Source organism: Cornus florida, unplaced genomic scaffold, assembly GCF_030987335.1.
Source record: "Cornus florida cultivar Cherokee Brave unplaced genomic scaffold, ASM3098733v1 CherokeeBrave_3.0.0_Hap2_Chr05, whole genome shotgun sequence".
Lineage (NCBI taxonomy): Eukaryota > Viridiplantae > Streptophyta > Magnoliopsida > Cornales > Cornaceae > Cornus > Cornus florida.
The window spans coordinates 106,404,611-106,429,979 of record NW_026775575.1 but is presented as its reverse complement, the minus strand read 5'-3'; the positions used below and the strand labels follow the sequence as shown (position 1 = coordinate 106,429,979).

Below are 25,369 nucleotides of genomic sequence, written 5' to 3'. Positions count from 1 at the left end.
CCAACAATCCCATCTACCATCTCTCTCTTTTACCTACCTAACCAGCAAACCCATTTTTTTTTTATTAAAAAAAATGGCAAATCTTTGTTCTCCCCCTCATGTTTTCTCCAAAACATCTTTTCCTCCAAACCTGATTTAAACCCAAAATCTATATCAAGATAAAAACAAAGTCAAGATCCAAGCTGAGATTCAAAAACCCAACACGAAACATCATGAAAAAACCAACACAATCCCCCGTAATGGTTGATCCACGGCTCGGCAATACAAAAGATTGATGCAAATGCTTGTGGATCCATAAGAAATCTTCAAGTGGGTCTGTGAAATCCAAATCACACCATAAAAATTGGAATATTCACAAATAAGTAACAAATATCTCTTGATTTCTAGGGTTTGGTTGGACAAGGCGACGTCGGCGAGGGCTTGGGTGTAGCTTCCGGCAGTGTTGTCGGCCATCCTGGCTCCGCCACGTCGTTTTCGGTGATTTTGACGGTGTGTTTTGGGAGTTTAAGAAAATAGGAGCTGCCGGAGAAGTAGAGTTTGAGAGGATTGGTAAAGATGTGTTTCTCTTCTCTCTCTAGATATGAGAGTGGTAGTAGCATAATTTCATAACAATAATAGAAGGATATTTTGGGAATAAAAAGACAATATACAGTAATTTTTCATGTCCACGTCAGATTTTCATAAAATTTCATTAATTTGAAAATTTTGATTTTGACTTTGTCCTTTTTCTTTTGACCCCAAAACTCCATTAATTTTATGGAATTATTCCATATATTTTCACAATTTTGTTTTTCCCCTGATAATACATGATGATGGTTTTTACTTTTTGCAAAAGTTATTCTTGTAGTGGGTTTAATAGGTAATTTTTTTTATGACTCATATTTCGAAATTGTCAGTCTTTGGTTCGATTGTTATCATGTACATTCGTGTTTACTTTGCCGTCGAATATTCAAAAAATACGTCAATCTTGTACATTCGTGTTTACTTTGCCGTCGAATGTTCAAAAAATACGTCGTTGAAAGGATTCTATGTTATAAAATTAATGAATAAATACATATGAGACGGTCGAGCAATAACTTGTCAACTTAAAATTGCTTTTGGATTTCTTAATCTTGATATATTTGAACCAAAGGCATGAAGCTATTAATCAATTTGGCGGAATGTTTCAATTCTTGCTAGGTCATAGAGAAGTTTAAAGACAAAGTCCTCCTCCAATTTGATATCAATTGTATTATATGATATGTATATGCATCTGTCAAAAAAAATAAATAAATAAAAAATAAAAGAAAGAAAGAAAAGATAAAGAAATGGATGTGTGTATAATTCGGAGTATATCAATATTCTACTGTTATTTCTCAATAAACAATATCAACTTGTAAGAAGAGTTTTCTACCTATTAAAAAGAAAAATGCAAAAATAAAAAGGCTTGTTTCAACAAAGTCCACTTTTTTTCGAAATATCTCTTAGGGTTTGGAAATTGTGTCAATCATAATAAAAAAGGAATTTTCGTGGTTATACACTCCTACTCCAACCTGTGATTTACCAGAATTTTAATTCTTACTTAAATTATATGGATTCTGTTAGAAAATCTAGGTGTGGAAGATGGTAGATACTAATGAGTTACGAATATTGAATAAATTTACCATCAAGAACCTTCTGGTATAGTGGTGTGAGTTTTTTGTCAAAAAAATAAAAAAAAAAAATCAAATAATAATAATAATAATAATAATAATTTAAAACACATGTAAGTTTCTTTATAATTATTGAATAATCTTATACATTGTTAAGGTCTTGTGATCCAGTGATATCTTCTCTACCTTTCAAAGTAGATGAGATGGTTCAAGTCTCCTAAAGAGCAAAACAGGTGTGAGTGGAATGTGTGAGCTTCTTGCCAATTACCAAAAAAATAAAATTGCCAATTAATAAAAAACTACAGAGTATAAGAGAGACATTAATTATTGAAAAATGGCAGACTTGCATAGTAAGCAAAATGCAGAATCACCTTGTAATTGAAACTTGAAAGTGGATGAATTGGATTTAATAAATAACAACTTCTCACACTTTCTTTTTTGGAGTGAAAGAGGATCCAAAACCGGTTTCAATGGGTAGAATTAAAAACTAGTTCTCAGTTTTTTTGCACTACTACTCGTTTCTGAAAATGATTTAGAATTCTTTCACCTTAATGATTTCCGTAATTTAAATACACATATATTCATTTTTAAGCATATATTTCATCTATAATTAAGCAAAAAGAAAGTGAAATCCGGCTTTGTATTTTTTTTTTCATTTTTTTTTTTTAAAGGTGAAATTCTTTCCCTTTCTTATTAATGTCAGAATACAAACTCTACATTCTAGAAAGCACCAGTGCAGTCTCTACTAAGACTACCATGCTAAAATACCCCAAATTCTCAAGAAAAGCAACAGGTGTAGTGATTTGTGATTTGTTCTAATAACCAACTATATGTACTTTGTTCTGTTCTCTGGCTCACACATCTTCAATAAATAAATAACATATTAATGTACAAGTGTACATATATATATATAATGTAAAACAAAACTCTAGAACAGTTAGAGCCACATCTGACGTAAAAATAAAGATCAAATTCCACCTGAAATGCATGCCACAGACTGCAGAGCAAAAAAAACTTGGAATTCATTTAAAAAGTCGAACAAATAAACCAATTCAAAACCCCAAAATACCTTAATTGAATAAAGAAGCATATGTATGTTCAGCTTCTTTACATGATCATGATCCTACTAAAAAAAAAAAAAACCTTTTTGGTTTTTTCCTCCACAGCAAGCTTGGACAATCATGCTTTCCATGAAGAAAATAAACACAAAATGACAAGACTAAAAAGTCCCTATTGGAGAAAAACAAGAAAGAACCTAGATTTTTTTTTTTTTTTTAGGTAAAAAAGAAAGAACCAAGATGGTTCCTCTCTAAGCAACTGTCTTCCCCACCCGAAAGCAATAGTAGGAACAGTACGTTCTGAACAGAACTCATTCACAAGCCAAAATTTGAGGTACATGCTGACCTCTCAGTTCCAAGAAGTTGCTGCTGCTGCAAAAGAGTGGAAGAAATTCAAGCAAATGAGTTGTAAGAGGAAGATGGATAACAATAACCAGCTCCATGATAATAATCAGACTCAACACCCCCTTCAAACTCCATTTCAGGAAGCTCATTGAGATCAAATTCGAGCACTTTCCGCCCCGTCTGACTGGCTTCCCCGGGAGACGTAACCTGAGCTGGAGCTGGAGCTGGAGCCTCCACAGGAGCCGTCCAGTGACACCTCTTGTGACCCCCAAGAGCTTGGCCTGTAGGGAAAGTCTTGTTGCAAATCTTGCATCGGTGCAGTGTGCTCTCCAGCACCAGCATTGAGCTGGCCGCCCCTTCGTCAAATTGGGCATTCGGATTGGCATCCTCACCAACTGGAGATAGTGACTCTTGAATGGTGGTATTCTTGAATTTGTTGTGGCTTGACCTATGTCCACCTAAAGCTTGGTGAGTTGGGAAGCACTTGTTACAAGTGCTGCATTTGTACTTATCAGCTGCTGGTGTTGTCATCACAGTCTTCTGACGTTGATGATCCAATGGAGTGGTATCTTGAACCGACGATTCCAAATCTCTCAGATTCATCTTCTTCGTCCTCTTCTTGTTCTTAAGCACTATTGCAGGATCACATTTATAATCCATGTTCTGTGCACTGAGAAAGCTACCGTCTGTGCCTTGGCTGTCAGATTCATAATCTGTGAAGTTCTTATAATCATACTCATCTGCTTGGTGGTGCCAATCTGTATTAGATAATCTATAATTCATGCTCTCCTGAACAAATCCAGTGCCAAACACTGCTTTTCCTTTGGATTTATCCACTGTTTTCGGCATCAAACAGCTGGTCTTCACATCATTATCCCTCATGTATCCAACTGGTTTCGTCTCCATTATTCTTCGTTTCTTAGATTCAGAAACCCAATTCTTCTCACCAGAATTACCATTCGTAGCCTCAAATTCCTCAACTACGTGTTTGTGTGTGAGTCCGGACTCCAAAGAATTCCCATGAGCTAGCATCATGAGATCTTCCACAGCATCACGCATCTCCTCCTCCTCCTCCTCCTCCTCAGACGAACTTGAAACAGCTGAGGCGGCGGTGAGGGCTTTCCGGCCTCGCCTGTCGGTCACTGACCACCGTGGTAAGGACTGTTTCAGATCAGTAACAGTATCAGCAATCTGATCATCATGATCATCATCATAATCATTATCGAGTTTCCGAGGCAAAGAATCCGACACGGAGGAGGACGGACTGGTTTTTGGATCCGCCGCCGCCGAAGTACGAGGCTGAATTCCCCTATAAGGCCTCTCGGGATGGCACCTCATGTGCCCAAACAATGACTTCATCGACGGAAACTTCTTGTCACAAATCGAACAAGTGGGTACGCTGCTACTGTTGCTCATCATCACAGACGTCGACGACGACCCATTGATAGTGTTGTTGTCGTCGATCAAATAATTATCGTGTTTTTCTTCTTCTTGTTTAATTTTCTTGGCGATGGGTTGTTTGTGTTGATTGGTTTTGAGCTCTTTCTTGGCATGAACGTGAATTCTCATGTGACCACCCAAAGCTTTACCGGAGCTAAACCCTTTGTTACACACATCACACACTCGAGTGATGATTTTATCCTTCTCCTGAGGAGGAGGAGGAGGTGGAGAAGAGCTTTCAAACATCTGGCCCTCTTCTTCTTCTTTCACCTGTGGAATCTTCAGTTTTATCAGAAGCTTCCCTTCACCAATTTCTGTTGTTTCTTGATGCCCACCGCTTTCTTGATCATCATCCATCATATACCATATGTTTATATATATATATATAGCTACCGTGAGAACAAAAAGAGTACCGAGACAGCCCACTGATTTGGATTAGAGACTGTGGAGAGAGAATAAGATGAGTTTAGAGAGAGATAGATATCAAGAAAAGAGAGAGGAGAAGTGACCCAATAAAAAGAGATTTTGTTTAGATCAAGAAGAGGCGGTTCCTTAGCCGGAGAGAAAACATACCCAGCAAGAAAATTATAATATCACATAAATTAAGGTGCAAATCTTCTTAAGTATTAAAAGTGATATGGTGACATGATGGCAAGAGACAAAACTAGGGATGATAATGGGGTGGGCTTGGACGGGTGTACTCTCTTTTATTTCTATAATCGTTTAAAAATTTTACCATCGTTTTTGTCCAAAATAGTAAAAATATATAAATTTTTCATCCCATCCCCGTAACCCGCTCCGCCCTTTTAAGATCATAATTTATTTATTGTTAAAATAAAATTGCTATAGTGGTAAATATATATACTAATGAAATAAGGGTACTTATGTAATTTGTCTATCTAAACGGGACGACCTTCCCCGCTCCCGTACTAAACCCGCGCAAGTTTTTATTATATCAAATCATCCCCACCCAAATAAGCAAAACGGTCACCCAAAATTACCAAAAACGAGACGGGGCAGGTCAAATTGCCATACCTAGACAAAACCGTTTTTTTTTTTTTTCAATTTAAAATATTAGTTGTTGCACCTCCTCATCATATCAAAATTATAAAAGGCTGCTCAAAATTTTAAGTGAAATAAATGTCTTATTTTGTGAAAATGGGCATACTCCTTTGTATTTTGACCGTTCAAGACTTGAAGCTGTGCTTAATATGCAAATTATTAAATCAAAGAAATCAAAACATTTTGTGAAAATCAAATTCTTTGTGCCTCTAGACGTTGCATCACATAAAATAAATTAAATACAAGTTGTAAATATTTGAGAATTCAAAGTGGTTAGGGAGTAAGTTGATTAATAATAATAAATAAATACTCTCTCCGTTAAATAAAATAAAAAAAAAATCCGTTTTAGGTAATTTTTTAAGAGGATGACTTTAGTATTTTTTAGGGAGAGCACTCCACATTTTTACACTTACACCTCACTTACTATTTTCTTCTAAAGGAAATAACAAGAACAACCTTTAAACTCATAAACACATTACTCTTATTTTGTTATGCCATAACTATCATTTATATCATAAACTTTAACTTTTTTTTTTACCTTCTTTATTTCCTTTAGCATATATATTATTTTTGTGCATTGTCTAAAGAGAGAACTTGGATAACTTTTTTAGGGTTCTTTTTTTTTTTTTTTTGGATTTATTTATTTATTTATTTTTGAGTCCTACCTACCATTACCACATTAAAGATAAAAATATATATATTTAATATTCTGTAATATTATACGGAGTATACCTTAGCAATTAAATATTGAACTGAGTAATAAAGCATATTAAATCCATTTAAGTTATAACTAGTACCGTACTTCTCCTAGGGTTGAAATTGGGACAAACTTTTACCACCCTGTTTGTTTTTTTACCATCCATATACTATTGTTAAATTGGGAACCACCAATATACTATTGTTAAATTGGGAAGCAAACTTTCTTTCTTTAAAGGTTGACGCTATTACCTTCCATTCCAAAGCATACAATCTGCGTACATAGGCAATTTCATTTAGAGAAATGATTCTTGCAACAAATAGTTATAATGAATTGTTAGACTTACTTTTTTAATTGGTCAATTATGTAACAAATAAGGAAATAGATCCCTTCACTTAGTTGTTTTTGGTATAAATAACTAATTAAAATTTATTCGGTTAGACAATTCACTGCAAATTTTCGGTAAAAGTATCACTACTCTCTCATTTAATAAAGAAAAATGATTCTTGCACCTAATAATTACAGTAAATTATACAGCAAATAAGGAAATAGAGTTTTCCACTTGTTGTATTTGGTATAAATAAACCAATTAAAAATTAGGGATAATTCTATAAAAATGGAGTTTTGGGGGTCAAAGGACAAAGAATGAAGTCAAAATCAAATTTTCAAAATTAATGGAATTTTATAAAAGTCTGACGTGGACATGAAAAATTACTATACATCATCTTTTTATTCCCAAAATACCCTTTTATAGTTATTATGAAATTACCTTAAACTCACGAAACACACCGTCAAAATCACCGTCGCCAAGTCCAACTAAACCCTAGAAATTAGGAGATATTTGTTATTATTATTATTATTTTTAAAAAAAGTTAGATATTTGCTACTTTGATACTGTAAACCTTCCAGCAAAATGTAGAAAGGCCTAGTTCTCATTTGTGAGTATTCCAATTTTTATAGTGTGACTTGGATTTCACAGACCCACTTAAAGATTTCTTGTGGATCCACCAGCATTTGCATCAACCTTGGTATTGCCGAGCCGTTGATCGACCATTACAGAGGATTGTGTTATTTTTTTCATGATGTTTCGTGTTTGGTTTTTTAATCTCAGCTTGGATCTTGATTTTTCTTTTGTATGATATGAATTTTGGGTTTAAATCGGGTTGGGAGAAAAAAATGTTTTGGAGGGAAAGTCAATGTCAGCTTTCCCTTTTTTTTCCTTGCCCAAAATAATTGTCTCGATACTTTTTATTATTATTTAACATTGGGTTAAGTGCAAGAAATCTCTAATTAAAAAAATAAATAAATAAAAAACTTGCAAAAGAACACCCTTATTAAAAATTTAAAAAAAAAAAAAAAAAAAAAGTGCATAAAACTCCCTGCATTATCAATTTTTTGAGCAAAATTGCCCCTATTGAATAAATCTGTTGAAAAATAGCTGTGATGTCATTTTTTTTTCCTGAAAATTCAAAAATACCCTTTTGTGTAACAAGAATACTCCTACCAATTTGTTCGCATGTACTTGAAAATATATCCACGGAAAATTTTCTCTATACTAGTAATATTTTTTTCCTCTCTCTAAAATATCTCTATGTTGCCATTTAGCAATCTCTTACCAAGAAGACATCTTATATATATATATATATATATATATATATATAGACACACACACACACACACATATATTTTATGATACTATATTTTATTTGGTTTGTGAAGTGAAATAGTGGCATGTGTACATCATTTTTAATTTTTTTAGAATATTATTTATTTCAACACACACAAACACACGCATATAGAAACATAATATTTCCTGCAAATATTTTTTTCTAATTTTATTAATTCTGTATATTTTCCTTCCATTCCTAAAACTCTCCTTCTATAAGAAAATATAATATTTCTCTCTAAAATTTTTCTCTCTAAAATTTATGTGTTGATAGTATCTTTCTCTATTTTTTTTTTCTCTCTCTCTCTATACTAGAGCACCCAAAATCAACAAGCCCCGAAAAATTTCATATTATCAGTAGAGAGCACAACCCCCGGTAGACGTTGTTTGACCTGTTTCAAAAAATCAACAATCCATTTTCAACCTCTTCAAGAAAATCAAGAGAAAAAATTAAGTACCAATTACAAATTTTCAAAACAAATAGATAGAAATCATAAAATAAAAAAATAAAAAAAAGATATATGAAAAATAGAGAGAAAACGAGATAGAAAATTACTTCGGTATTAAGAAATGGCCATATTAGGAAGTTCGGATCAATTCTATGAGTATTTTTATTTGTGTGGGCTTGTTTATTTTTTATTTGTAAATTCTTACATGTACATATTTCTTCTTTAAATTTTAACTTGTGCACGAATATAACATGCAATTCCTTACTAATTAAGCAGTGTTGTCTCAATCTTTAATAAATATTTGGATTTATTTACGGCTATGGAATAAAAGATAAGGCTAGTTGCTATGTGAATAGTGTATGAAAAATCATATATGATTTTAAGGATAATTTTGACATTTTACCCTTTTTTTTAATTTTTTGTTAATGATAAAGTAAGATTAATTTAGTAATTTTATTATCAAAATTACGATTTCTATTTATCTACACAAATTGAAAAAAGTAGGGGGTTTTCTAACAATAAGGGGTAATTGCACATTTTGTATATTATGAGGGAATTTTTTGCACTTAATCCTTTAACTTTACACATTTTACCTTGTTCCATTGAATTTATAAAATGCAAAAGTGTAAATTAACCCCCAGAAGTTTCAGCAAGTGAGCATAATACCCGCTGTGGTATAAAAGTGAGCAAATTAGTCCATAGAGTTACAAAAGTGAGCAACTTGCTCCTTTGCATTTCACTTTCGACTATTTTACATTCGATGTTATTGTGTATTTACCAGTACTACCCCTTATAACTAACTTTTTTAATAAAAAATAAAAATAAAATATAAAAGGTAAAATATTACATAGCCCTAAATTTATTTAAGTGTTGTAACTCCTTATATAGGCCTCTGTTTGATTTATGTGAACTCGAGCTGAATGGTTTCCTACTCCTTTTTTTCTACAAAATTGGAGAACACGTGTCTATTAACTTTTTCCTCATTTGTATTTTTATTTATTATTATTATTATTACTATTTTGTAACGCTTCCTCATTTGTATTCATAGCTTGGTTTAGTAGATAGAAAAGACGAAAAATCATTCAGAGCACAAAACTAACTAGCAACTTATTAAAATTTCAAGCAAATGAAATCCTTGAAAGCTATTTTAAGGTGAAGAATGAGGAATACTTTGAGGCCAAAAAGGAATTTACAATATCACATTTCAAATCATATGTAAAAGTGCATTTGACTAAGTACCTTTCATAATTATATTATATCATCAGCTATTATGTATTACATTACAGACCAAAACTTTTCTAGCAGCTAGAAAAGATAGAAGTGAAAGAAATACACATGAACATATATATATGGTCCAACAATAATTTATATATATTACAACTTCCTATAATCAAATACATAAATAAATAAATAAATAAATATATATATATATATATGATAACATAGAGAGCAGATACAAAAGGAAAGGATAAAGCAAAAATGGGTTTAATTGGAACAAAGGAATGCAAAAGCCTTTTTCTAGGAAGATTTTCTTCGAGATTAATCAAAAGGTATCAATCACGTGCATCACAATGGAGAGAGAGAGAAAGTAACCCCAAAGGGTTGTCCTAGTGGTAAAATCACCTGGGCTTGGGTGTTACTAAGGTCTAGGGTTCGATTCTCACTAAGAGCTTACAACAATTTGGGGCCACGTCTCCGCTGCCATATTCAGCAACTTACCCGACCCAATGTGAGGAGGTGCCTTCCTAGGTCCTTGGGGATTAATCGGGTCGAAGCCTCGAATACCCCGAATTATCCAATATATATATTTGGAGAGAAAGTGACTGAAGCTAAAATGTAAAAGGGTAAATTGTTCACTTTTGAAACTATAAGAAATAACTTGGACTGATTTGCTCACTTGGTGAAACTTCAAGATTTTTTTTTTTTTTTTTTTTTTTTGACTTTATAAAAAGTAAACAATCATATCACATTACATTAGACCCACTATAAATAAAATTGACAATTCACTCACTACCAATACAATAAATAAAAAAACATTAAAAGTCAATCACCTTAAAAAGTTAAGCTGATGTCATTTTGTTGCAGGAGAAAGGGAGCATTTTTTTAAAACTTTTAATTTACCCTTTTTGTTGAAGTTATAAAATTATGTGGATCCACAGTAGAAAGATATATTTAGAAATTCATTTCTTCTATTATAATAATAAATAAATAAAAACTACACTCTTAAAAGATTAGATTATAAAAAACAGAACCATTTTTTTTATTCATTTAATTTTAATTTTATTTTTTTTGAGAGAGAGGATTATTATATCTCATATTTATTTGTTTTATGATATAGAAGTAAAACCTTTCAATACCCAAGTCCATTTTAACGAGATTCGCGACTTCATATCATAATCTTTGACTATTTTGGCCCAATATTCATCCATAACTGCTACATTCTGAAGGACTAATATCTCACACTCCTTCCGTACCAAGTGTACCCTTTCAAAATAATTTTCCAAATTCAAAAGTTAATGTACTATACCTTTTTTATTTTTATTTTTTTATTTTTGTAATATTACTCATTTAACATTCTTATATTAAATTTATAAAAAATAAATCATGTGATACCCCTCGGATCCGAGACACGGGTTGATCAGGCCCAGGCCCAAACCCGAGGGAACATCAAACAATTAAAGTATTTTAAAACGAACACCGATGACAAAAAGAAACAATATAGATAGAATAAAGCTGAAAGAAATAATAATAATAAAATCCTCCATGCATAACTGGAAAATAAAACTCCAATTCTCCAAAACTCCAAGGTTACAACTTGGGAATCCATTGGTGGACCCCTAACCAAAAGATTCAACTGAAACGAAAACTGGAAAAAGATAATGCTAGAAACATCGAGAGAAGTCCTACGTAGTCAGATGGATGTGAGACTGTCCTCGACAAGCACGATCAAGCTCTAAAGCTGGAACCGTCCTGTACCTGAAAAGAATAATGAAGGAGTGGGTTAGACCCACGAGCAAGTTCTAATCTAACTGTAATCCATACAGTGACCCGATACGTAGATACACTGTAGACACCTCACAATATCTATCTAGTCCATACGTATAAATATATCCACACTAAGGGACATTCACTAGTCTATAATAGGGGTCTCAACCTGAATAGAAGGCAACATGCGAATACGCACCCAAAGGTGGGCATGAGTACCTAGAACTAACAGGGTACATCTCAACCTATTATAACCAGCTACGAATCCACTGCATATACGCACCATAACCAACTAGTCTGAGACTCAAGCTCAACTCGTGGTACCATAAACATATATATAAAGTCCGTCCAAATCCAGGGTAAGCAGTTCAACTATTTATTAAACTGACCTACAATAAACCAACTAATTAGTCACTCAACTTATTTAGTTGATATGACATAACTACCATCCGTTAATCCAGGAAGTCATCCAACTTGGTTACAGCTGATCTGACTTAGTCACAATTAGGATTCGATATCTTTCAATACATTCCATTAATCCATTAGGTTAGGTTTATGCGTTTTGAGCTAAACCGTCCCGAGTATGTCACCGTCCCATACCGGTACATACAATCCTCCATATCCAGGTAAATTACAACATCTATAACAGTTTAATAATTTACAGGCCCAAAAACCACCATCCAAACAATTGCAGAAAAATATTTAAAGTTTCAGCAATTTAAATCCAAGCATTTAACCATATAGTTGCAGGAGACGATTTAACAAATCAACAACTAACATCCAGAGCATGCATAAACCAAATTTAATATGTCAGGGACTCCATCATGCATATGAATAGGTTAAATAATCCTATTATTATCCAATAAATTGCTAAAAGAATTTCAGAAGATTGTTTAATATTTCGGCAATTTAAATCCAAGCATTAAACATATAGTTGCAGGAAACGATTTAATAATTCAGCAACTAGCCTCCTAAGCATGCATAGATCAAAATTAATAATTAAATGACCTTATCATGCACTTGAATGCATTCTAAAACAAGTTTAATAAACACATTATATTCCATCAAATTGCTGAAATTTAATTCAACAATTAATTCAACTTTCATTTGTTAACAACATAGGAAGTGCCTTAATTTTTACACTGTTTGTCCCGACAATTTAGAATTAAACTTTAATCAATTTAGGGTCTTAATAACACTCAAAATTCATTCCTTAATCCCTCTGTAAAGTTCCAAATTCACTCAAATAGTCTCCATGCTCCAACAGTGAACATAGTACGTAGAAAATTAAAAAAAACTTAAAATAAATCAAAAATAAAAAGGGAGCCTGCTCCAAAATTTGGAGCAGGCTCTTTTTCCAGCCTAGAGCCGGCTCTAGGACTCCTTAGAGCCGGCTCTACTTTGTTGTGGGAGCCGGCTCCCACTTCTATGGAGCCGGCTCTCACCTCCTTTGAGAGCCTTCAGTCCCTGGTGCGTCGTTTCAGCTCTTGTGCTCTTTCTCCAGCTTATTCCTAACACTCTGTTAGTTTTTAAAACCAAACTTAGGTGTCATATTAATACCCAGTAACATCCCAATGGCTTGATAACAACAATTAAAATCAATTACAGAGATTAAATTTGCTACCGAACTAACCCGCGTTAGGAACAAAACTGAAACTATAATTCTATTCCAACCTCTCCGTTTCTCTTCACAAACTGATCTTAGGAGTCTTATATCATCCCATTAACATCCCCAGGGTTTGTTTACAGAAGATAGAAACAAGAATCGTAACTAAAATCTCAACAGATTTTAATATACTTTAATGAATAGAACTGGGAGCAACAATACACGAACTGTAAACAGATTTGAATTCAATGCAAACAAATCATCAACAAGCATACATTAAACACATAAGTTCCATTTACTAATTAGTTAATCCCTAGAGACTATCTAGGTGCACAGAACACGAGCCAAAGAGAAGGAGAAAGATAAGAACTTGCTTGTGATTTCAATTTTGAAATCCCTGTGTCGTCTCTAAGTTTTCCGGCAATTCTGAACGCCGCCAAGCTTCCTATAACTCTGTCTCTAATCCTTACTCAACCTCGTTGGTCCTCTCTGTACAAATCCTCTTAAGCCTCACTCTGTTTTCCCACAACTGCTCTCTGTTTTTCTCTCTATATCTTTGGTACGTGAATAGGGTTTTTCCAACCCTTGATACAGATTTTAACTATATATATATAGGCGTAAACATCATAAACCCTAATCCGTGTTTAATCAGAGACAAAGCCCTAATTCTAAACCTAGTCGGCCAATGAAACTATCTCTGTTACGGCTTACCTATACGTGAAATTCCAACCCCAAAGTTAACTGTAACTTAAAACAGAATTAAATAAATAAAAAAAACAATTAAATAATTAAATCCACTTAACTAATTAATTCCAATTAAATAACCCAATTAAATAAGTAAAAACACTTAAACAATAAAATGCCAATTAAATAATAAAAGATAACTTAATTCAATTTAAAACACATGACACATAGGTAAACAATTAAATCAAATCAATAAATAAAAATAATTAAACCAAATAATCACGCAAAAATACAATAAAAATAATAAATAAATGCCGAGATTATCCTTGTAAAATTAGGGGTATTACAAATCATTACACTACTGTAGACCAAATTTGATAATTCATTCTCTACTAATACATAAATATATATATATATATATATATATATATATATATATATATATATATATATATTAAATGTATCATTTTAAAAAGTTAAATTTCTCAAAAAAATAAAGGGTTAATTACAATGACACCCCCTAAAGTTTACTATAATAACAGGTATATACAAGTTGAGCTGTTTTTAAACAACCACACCCCTCAAAATTTGATAAAGATAACAAAGACACCCCAATGATGGCATGTCACATCTGAATTGACAAATTTACCCTTTGACTTATAAATTGACCAAATTGAGTAATGAAATTACCTTTCTAGCCTTTATCAATAAAATTAATTTAAAAAAAAAAAAAAAAAAAAACTATTTTCCTTCATTCTCTCCAATACCGTCCGTTATATACACTCACTCATGGATGTTACCGCCGCCACCAAAACCTATATACTTCTTTGTGGTGATGGTGGCAATGGTGGTGGTGAGGGATTTAAGGACGAAGAAGGCTAGGATTTGGTGGTGGGTTTTTAGGGGTAGGGTTTGTTGTGACCCGAGTTTTATTCAACCCGGTACGTCAGTGATGAATCGAGGATTGACCCGTTAACGGATCTAGATGCGGAAGCAAAAAATGAAACCATAGTCCTTTGAGATATAAATCATCTCTAAGACATAAATGTGACATTCCATTTGGTCACGGAAGCTAAAGAGAGCAAAAGGGAAAACTAGAGTTAAAACGGACTAAATTCGTCAAATAAGGGCAAAATGGTTAATTCACAATTAAAAGGAGAAAATTGACTCTAAACAAGTCAAACAAGGTGAATACAACCTAATCTAATCATTTCTTAACATTCCAAGAGGTTCTAAGAACTTTGGATCCCACAAAATGCCCTTTCCTGGTTTAAGTGAAAACTGACACTACTTCACTAAAATATACATATCTCTTATTATGTTTGGAATCTGAGAATGAGATTAGTACCATTGGAAAGCTGACTCAAAATCCTTGAGTTTAGGCTCAAGAATCACCCCATTTGGATTAGAAACGAAGAAGTTATGACCATTTGAAGTTAGAAGATCAATGCCGAAACAAAATCTGGAAGCTGTGCATATGAAAGCTATTTAGGTCGACCGAAATGACCAAAAATATTGCTAAAAACATGCATCTAAGTGCTGATTGTTTCAGTAGACCGAAATAAGCCCTGAACAGTAGAATTGGCTACTAGAATGATGAATTACTGTGCGTTAATGATTCCACTTGCCATCGGTCGACCAAAATGGAGTTTCGGTTGACCGAAACACCTCGAAAAGCTGCTATAAGGCCTACTATACGCCAAAGGTGTTAAGGTTCAACTCATGCTTTGAATCCTATGATGATTCAGTTCAAAAATGAAAGTTTAAAATTGATTTTCAATGAAATTTTAAGTATGTGAACTTGTTGTTACCTTGAAATGACTAAATGAATGTATTACAACCACTTATAGCCTTATACATGTCCATTACAAGAATTTCATATGTCAAACCTTCAAGGTTGGTTTAAAAACATTTTTAAAGCAAAGGATGGTACCAAATGACTACAAATGTTAAGTCAAACATGTTTGGCCTTTGGCCTCATTACACACACCCAAAGAGTATCAAAAGGTGCACTTAAGTGCACATTACATGTCTTGAACAATAAATACAAGTTTTTAACATAATAACCAAAATAAAGTGTGATATGCTAACAAATGCATATTCTAACATAGCAAAAATACTCCAAGTAGTCTAACAAGTCTAAGATTGTTGTGCATCCCATAATATTACTTCTTTACCTGAAAAACACCAGGTAACTTCGGGGTGAGTAAACAAGTTTGCTCGTTGGGAATGAGCATGCATAAATTCAACTTATTATAAGGTTTGCATTTTAATATAATTCAATCCATGCTATTAAAGTGATATTAAAACTTTCAACATAGCATAATGATATGCAAATTCACAAAGTTAACAACTTGAAATTTAAACACGAAATCAAACCAAAGTGGATACTTGGATATTGCCCGGATTAAAACCATACTCTTGGGGTCACTTTAGGGCTATTATCCTATGGGTACCTTCCCCTAGTACGCACTATAGTGTAGGGAGCTCTCTATCTCCCTTACTAGAACCAAGTCCTAGCCTAGTCAAGTTCTTAATAATATCCCAATTTTCCAAAATCAACAAGTAGAACAACAAATCATGATATGTGATAAAACACAACAAGTTTCATGAATTGAATGACTAAATCATTAGAACAATAAGATAGAAATTAATTAAACTAATTAAGTAATTTCTCTAGATTTTAAGAGTTGTCCAAATGATTCCAATTAAATATATGACAAGTAGTAACTCATAGACATGCCATATATCAAGTCAAAAATGGAATTTAAGTATGGTGCAATTCAGTAGAATTTAAATCAATTTAAATTAATTAATTCTCTAGATTTAAAAGCTTATTTAAATCATGCTAAATTAATATACAACAAAGATCAAGTCATGGCCATACCATTTATCAAGTCTAAAATGAATTATATGAAAACTACCATTAGTCATTTATTTCCTAAATTAACATGGGACATGTATACAATTTGTATATCATTTCAAGATCAATTAAATCACTTAGAAAATTAAATTATAACACCCCCTATCTCAATAGAGAATAGTATCTCTATAATCCAAGACAACCAAGCTTAAAATTGAAAAATTAAATAAGGATTTTATAGAGGAGAGTGGAAGGAAGATAAAGTGTTCCAAGCTTATAAGTCTAAGGTGAGTGGAAGGGCACCAAAAATGAAATCAAAGCTAATAATCAAGTTTTTCTCCAATGGTGGCTAGATTAGGGTTCTTGAGAGGAAAGAGATGCATAAACTAAATGTGAAAATCCTAAGTTAAAATGGTAGGATTCTCCACTCACTATCTACTCTTGCACTACCTCTCACACACACACTAATGCAAGACTAAAGGTGAGTCATACACTTGTCATGAATCTAAGTAAGCTTCCAAGACTTAATATTGAACCTACACTTGTCAACCATCCATGCCAAGAAGTGCACCTATCCTAGGCTAACAAATGGGTGAATCTCCACCCTCCATGTGTCAAGAGATTAAGCCTCCAAGTGGTTCCACCACAAAACCAACAAGTGGCACCTTAGGAATGTGACACTTGTCACATTTTTCAGAAATTACAAACAAGTCCTTTTTAAAAATATCTTCCAAATTAAATTACAAAATGGTCCCTTAGACGAAAAATAATTACTTTACTTAATTACACTAAAACCTCTCAAGTTTAGGATACTTATCAAAAAGACATGCTTCCATGCACTTCACAAGAAAAGTAAACATTTAATATACTTTTCTACAAAAGTAAAAATGTAGATATCATAAAAATGAAATATCATGGATGTATGCCAAGCCAGAATCAAATCCGAGCACAAAAAGTGAGATTATGCAAGGAAAAACGAAAAATGACTAAAGGACGAAATAGGGAAAAAGACAAAAAAAAGAATTTCTGAAAAAAAGAAAGGAAGGAAAATGACGTGGTCATTACAAGGTTTGCCCGTGGTTGTTCTTATTTTACCATGAAGTTTGTCGTACCTGAAACTCACCGGAACTTCACTGGTTTGGACGGTGATGATCAGAAGTTCACTATAGCTCTTCACCGGATTGATGCACGCCGGATATTTGTGGTATCGATTTAGTCCACTGAAGCTTTTAGGTAATTAGGCTAAGATGACGAATCTCGGTTAGAAGATGGATGATGTCGCGGGGAATGATATTGATTGAGATTTCGATTAAAAATATGTTAGGCCGATTCCTCATGTGCCAAAGAAGTAATCTGGCGAACCACCACCCACCTTCGTCACCATCCACCGTTGATGGAGCTGCCGTTGGCGGCGGCGGAGGGGGACACCACGAGACAGATAAGCCGAATTGTTCTTCCCGCCGATCTCCGAGATCCGCAATATGGAGCCGGCACCAGGAAACAAATCGAGGACAAAAGTGAGGAACTCCGACAATTCGTCGACAATCGGTATAGACAAAAGTGTCCATATCCGCCATTCTCAACTCCCTCTTCGTCTAAACCCCCCAAATTCACCATCTCTCCACTTATGTGAATGCCCTTTTTTAAAAAAAAAATTTTTGTAGTATTATTATTATTTTTCCTATTTTTGTATTATAAAATTACCTTTTGTTGTTGGTGGAGGACAGTGGGGATGGAAGTGAAGTTGGGGTTGGTGGTCGGTGGTGGTATGTTGTTTGGGTTCAAGATATACATATAAAGAGAGAGAGAGAGTGAAGTATTTCTAATGAAATAAGGCGAGAGAGGAAAGAGATTGGTGAGGTTAAAAGTGTCATTTAAGAATTTTAATATTTTAAAATAAAATATTTAAGGGTAATATTGATATTTCACATCTTTTAAGGGATTTTTTGGATCCATTTTTTCACGCGGGGGTGTCATTATTAAAAAAAAGCTTAATTTGACTGTTATTATGACAACTCTCAAGGAGTGTCGTTGTAATTAACCCAAAAGTAAAAGAAACATGTGTGATACCCCTCAGATCCGAGACACAAGTTGATCAGGCCCAGGCCCAAACCCGAGGGATATTAAACAATTAATATTTTAAAACGAACACGGAATACAAAGTGATTAAAGAAATAATATAATAGCTGAAAGAAACTAAAATATAAATCCTTTAATATTAAATATACTTAAATCCCAATAATCCAAAACCTCCATAAGTTAAACAACTCGGGAATCCATCTCTAGTGGACCCCTAATAAAAATCCCAAACTGAATAAAAGTAAAACTGAAGATATAATCCAAATCCAATATCTAAAAGGAAGTCCTACATCGTCGGTAGAATAGAAGATCGTCTCTGCTCAGCACGAACAAGCTCAAGCCTGGAACTGACGTATACCTGAAAAATAGGAGCGGGTCAGGCCCACGAACAAGTTCTAACCTACTACAATCCAAGCAGAGACTCGATACGCATATATACTCTAACCAATCCAACAATAATTATATAAGTCGTGTATATATATATATCCACACTATGGACTCTCGCTGGACTATGATACAGGTCTCAACCTGAGTAGAAGGCAACATGCAAAACGCACCTGAGTGGGCATAACTACCTAAGCCTAACAGGGTACACCACAACCAGCATAGCCAGCTACGCGTCCTACTGCATATACGCTCCCTAACCGTCGACTCTGAGACTCAAGCTCATGTCCCGGTACCATAATACTATATTTAAAATCCGTTTATAACCATTCATAATAAATCTAGTAAGTCGTTCAGCTTATTCAACTGCACAGACTTAACATAAATAACAAGTAATCCAGCTAGTCATTCAGCTTGTGCAGCTTCTTTGACTTAGCATAAATATAAGTAGGATTTAATTATAATCCATTCCCTTATTCCAATTCAGGTTGGATTTAGTATTTTGTAATTAAACCATTCCTGGTATGTCAACGTCCCATACCGGTGCATACAAACCATCCGTCCAGAGGTTGATAATACAAATCACGAATGTAAATACCAACAAATTCACAATAAGCAGAGTCAAAATATTAAATTGAACATGCTTACTTTACCCCATTACGCAGTTATCCAAGAATTTCTAACACAGTCAACATATATATAAGTAATTCATCCATTATATGCATATAATCATTCTGTAATCTAACATGCTTACTCCAGTAACTGATAACTCTTATCATGAGATATATCAATCAATTCCATATTGAACAAATAACAAATAGATAAGCTATCATGGTTATATTGAATTATTAATGCAGAATTCTCCAACACACGAGATTATACAAAATCCGTTTCCCTGTTCCTTATTCCATGACAAGTATAATATTAATTATATTAATTACCATGTTTGTCCACTATCAATAATATCATATTAATTAAAACTTCCACTCACAGAGAATAAATAAATTAAGGTTCAGTAATTTAAAATTCCTCTGCACTGAAATAAAATAATTTCCGTCGAGACTTACCAATGTTCAAGCTATAAACTCCTACTGGTTTATTAAGCATTAATCTACTCTCTCAAGTGTTAACTAGACTTAGAACATCTCAAAACACCCAAGTATAGCTTCCTATAGAATCGGAAAATCCCAAAATCCGAGTTCCACAGCCTAAACAGTCGCCCAAAAAACTCAGAAAACTGAAGAACTGAAGAGAGGCTGCTCCAAACAAGTTGGAGCCGCCTCCAAACCACTTGGAGCCCCCTCCAAGGCACTTTGAGCCGGCTCCAAAACATTTTGGAGCCGCCTCCAACTTCCTCCCATCCTCTCTTCTTCTTTTCTTCAACTACGTCTTCTCCGGTGACGTCTAGTTTGTCTGTCCTCCTAACCTAAGGTTCAAAAAGGTCTGAACTAAACTCTAAGGTGTTCCAGAGACCATTAACCTCTTTGTCTAGTGACCAACGATGATTTAAACTGGAATTATACATTAAGGATTCAACACAGACAATTTACAGTTTGTAAACGCTTATTGTTTAAACAATTCAAACACTGTAATCCAGATTACTTCTAGTAGTTTTCAACAGGTTCCAGACTAATTAAACGCTTAAAACACCAATTGACATGAATTTAAAACAGAAGTTATGCAAAGAGGAAATTTAAACCAACAATACACATCTTGCAACAACGTCCAATTTAAAAACTCAGACATACATACTAGTTGAGTTTTAAACTTTATGTGATCCTGTAATTGTATTAGAAATGCAAAGAACACGAGTTTAAGGAATAAAGAGAGGATTAGAACTTGCCTTTGAGACTTTTGTTCAAAATCTCTACGTCGTCTTTTAAGGTTCTGATTACCAAATTCCTCATCTGTTCTCTCTCTGCCTCCACAGACGTGAATATGTTTTATCTTCTTTTTATTTTAAACCCTAAACAGACGTATCCTACATATATATAGAGTTATACCAAACCCTAAATTAATTCAATCCCCAAACTGAATCCTAATTGGCCCATAAAAACTTAATTAAAACCTACGTCGGCTACAACCGTGATTTCTTAAAAGAACCCTAAATTAAATCATTAAATGAAAACAAATAAGTAAATTACAATAGTGATTCAAAGAAATATAAAATATGTCAGATAAACAATTTACCAATTTAAATTTAAAATTAAGTCAAATAACCCAACTAATTCACATAAGACAAATAATTCAAATAAACAATTAAATAATAAAAAATTCAATTAAAACAACAAATTAAATACCAGGACTATCCTTTTAAAATTAGGAGTATTACAACATGGGACTTACTTTATGATATTGATAATTTGATATAGAATCATTCTAAAACCAATATCAATTTTAACCAAGACTCGCGGTTTCAAGCCCAATTTCCATGCATCGCGGCTAAACTTTAGGGACCACTATCTCATTTCTATCAAGGTTGCCACACACCACTATCTCATATATATATATATATGGTTATTTAAAATAATAAAAAAAAATTGGCTATCCCAAAATAAATATTGAAAATACTTATTTATTTATTTATTTTTAACATTATCAATATAACCTTAAATTTATAAAAAAAAAAAAAAAAAATGGTAAAATGCACTGAGATCCCCTGAGGTTTTGGTCAACACCACTCAGCAGACGGTCAATGGTTTTTTTACAATGACAAGGTTTAAAAAATGTGTCACTCCCTCCTGACCTCTAAAACAATATGAAATTATCTTTTAACCCTTTGACTTGTTAACAATTTCATTTAAATCATAAAATTACAAATTTAACCTCTTAACTAAATTTAATGGACCTAACTAACATCTTCGTCTATTCTATAGATATAGATATAGTTTATATATAACAATATTCAAACCACTATAACGACCACCACAACATAAAAATAAAAAAATTAAAAATAAATCTATATATATTTTAAATAGCCAGAAAACTGTACACCACCATAACCACCACATGTACAACTACACCCAAACACCATAGTAAAAAAAAAATTGAAAACAATCATGGCCAACCCATACTTGCCAGAACCACCACCACACACAGACACTACTAGAACCACTAGCACCACCATAATAGAAAAAATAAAAATAAAAAATTTGAAACACCCTAATAACCTAGACATCACCATAAACCACCATAACCATACCCAAAACAACACCACAACTACCACCATTAGAGTAGGAAAAAAAAAAATTAAAAACAGCCATGGCTAGTTCAGACCCACCATAACAGAAGGAAAAAAAAAAAACAGCTATGTCCAACCCAAACACCACACAACACCACAGTAGAACAAAAATAATAATAATAAAAAAAAAGAAAAACAGCCATTCCCACCAATTATCTTCTCTCATCTCACACCCACTTTCCTTCCTTTACTCATCTCAATCACAAATCCAACACCATCACAACCACCACACCGCAATATTTTCCCTCCAAATTTTGCAAATTAACTTGCCCTAACCACCATCTCCTCCACCACCAATTACGTTTCCCTCCATCGCCCATCGATAGCTCTTCCACCGGCAAAAAGAATGACATGGGGTGCAATTTACCAAAATAAAAATAAAAATTAACATGGTAAGAAGAGGGGAATGTGAAAGATTGGGAAGAGAGAGAGAGAGGGACTATCCGCGATTAGGTACTAAAATGAACCAAAAAAGAAAAGAAAAAAAGAGTTAAAGATTAAAGTAGAGAAACAAGCTTAACGATGAGGGTAGTTTCGTCAATTATTAGATTTGATATTTTGTAAATTAATTGAATTATTTTAATTAGGGACAAATGTGACATTTGATACCACTGAGAATGTCATTGTTAAAAAAATCATTGACCCATATCTGAGTGACATTGACCAAAATCGTAGGGGTGTCAATGCAATTTACTCAAAAATAATTGATGACATCCTTGTGGACTTATTATGGATGGATTTGATAATTCATTCACCACAAATATAATAAGAAGAAAGAAAAAGAAAAAAAAGAGAAGCTATATTTGCACTTAATTTTTAGCCATTTGCTCCAATTTAAAATGAAATGACATTTTCAACCTTAAAATGATATATATATATATATATATATATATATATATATATATTTCAAATTACACAATTACTTTTCTAAATATGGTTAGTCCCACTCTCTCTTTTCAATTTTTAATATTTTTCATCACTTCTTACCAGGCCTAACAAAAAAAAAATATATCTCTATAAAAAAAGGGGACCAAAAAATATCCTAAAACATATTAAAGCAATTTACATGTGAATGCAAAAGCACAAGTTAAACTATTATTTATTAAAGGGAAATGATTATTGTATCGAATAGTTACAGTGAATTGCTAGAATTATTATTTTTAATTGGTCAATTATGCAACAAATAAATAAATAGAACTATCCACTTAGTTGTATTTGATATAAATAGTCAATTAAAAATTATTCAATTAGACAATTTAATACAAGTGTTCGGTGTGAATATCACATACTCTTTATTAAATGAAATTACGTGGCCTTCGTACGCAGATTGTATGCCTTGGAAGGGAAGCTAATACTGTCAACCTTTAAAGAAACAAAATTTGGTTCCCAATTTAACAACAGAATACGAGTGGTTCCCAATTTAACAATAGTATATGGGTGGTAAAAAAATAACTGGTAAAAGTCTGTCCAAATTTCAACCCTAGGAGAAGTACGGTACTAGTTATAACTTATATGCATTTAATATGTTTTATTACTCAGTTTAATATTTAATTGCTAAGGTATACTCAGTATAATATTACAGAATATTAAATATATATTTTATCTTTAATAACGGTAGGTAGGACCGTAGGACTCAAAAATAAAAATAAAAATAAAAACCCAAAAAAAGAAAAGAACCAAAAAAAAAGTTATCCAAGTTATCTATGTAGACAAGACAAAAATAGTAGTAATATATATACTAAAGAAAATAAAGAAGGTAAAAATAAAATAAAAAAAATGAAGAGAAGTTAAATTTTATGATATAAGGGATAGTTATAGTATTACAAAATAAAAATAATGCATTTATGAGTTTAGAGGTCTTTCTTGTTATTTCCTCTTAAAAAAATAATAATAATAAGTGGGGTTGTAAGTGTAAAAAAGTAGAGTGCTCTCCTTAAAAAAGTACTAAAGTCATTCTCTTAAAAAATTATTTTTTTGGTTTTCGGGACGGAGAGAATATTTATTTATTTATTAAATTTTTTTATTTTACAAAAAATCGACTTACTCCCTTACCACTTTGAATTCTCAAATATTTACAACTCGTATTTAATTTATTTTATGTGATACAACGTCTAGAGGCAAAAAGATCAATGAAATAGAATATGATTCACAAAATGTTTTGATTTCTTTGATTAATAAGTTGCATATTAAGCACAGCTTCAAGGCTTGAACGGTACAAAATACAAAGGAGTATACCCATTTTCACAAAATAAGACATTTATTTCACTTAAAATTTTGAACAGCCTTTTTTAATTTTGACGAGGAGGTGCAACAACTAATGTTTTAAATTTGAAAAAGAAAAAAGAAAAAAAGAAAACTACAATTAAGGTTTTGTCTCTTGCCATCATGTCACCATATCACTTTTAATACTTATGAAGATTTGCACCTTAAATTATGTATGTGATATTATAATTATTAAATCATGGAGTCTAAATTGGTAACATAAGAGAGCTTGTATATATGTATAGATAGATATATATGTATAGATAGAACTTGGGGATCAAGTTTAACCTTCACTTTACAAGCTACGCAATAGTGAACCCCACTCTAGTCATTGAACTTTCCACTCAAGTCCAAACTCCAAAGTGAGGTAAGGCTTTATAAATTTTTGTTTCTTGACAGTCTTTTTCAATGGGTTCAGATTGAAATTAATTAATTAATAATTAAATAAATAACAAATAATAAAAAATAAAAATCAATGGGTCAGCATTTCACTATTTTGGGGTGTTCCTTGTAGAGTTAGATGTTGAAACCTATCATACGTTCATAAGTAGATAAATAACAAACTTGTGGGGTCAAATCAAACCCATGCTTAATTGTTGTATTATGTGTGTGTTCAATCGAGGGGTACCCAAATACCCCAAAGGATACAAAATAAACAACATCTTGTGGGTCCAAGCAAGTTATCAAAAAAAATATAAATAATAAATAATAAAATAAAAAAGTGATAAATAGTAATCCTAACACATACAACTATTTTATTTTATTTTTAAAATTTTGAATTTTGTATCACAATTCGAAAGTGCTTATATTAGTATACAAAAAGAGGTCTCTCAATTCAATCCAATGGCTTAAAGGCAATTTTCCTTTGTCACACAATTCACAAGCAACACAATCAGGGTAAAGATTTTGATCACCCT

General features: G+C 32.7%; 1 protein-coding gene across 1 annotated transcript; it reads right to left on the bottom strand.

Moving 5' to 3' along the window:
* Nucleotides 1-3,082: 3,082 nt before the first annotated feature.
* On the bottom strand, nt 3,083-4,831 carry LOC132309912 (uncharacterized). Its single transcript, XM_059808167.1, has one exon. The coding sequence runs from the start codon at nt 4,829-4,831 to the stop codon at nt 3,083-3,085; it is 1,749 nt and encodes a 582-aa protein (XP_059664150.1).
* Nucleotides 4,832-25,369: the final 20,538 nt, after the last annotated feature.

Coding starts and splice junctions, on each gene's coding strand:
- LOC132309912 (XM_059808167.1), bottom strand. CDS start 4,831: ATGGATGATGATCAAGAAAGCGGTGGGCATCAAGAAACAACAGAAATT.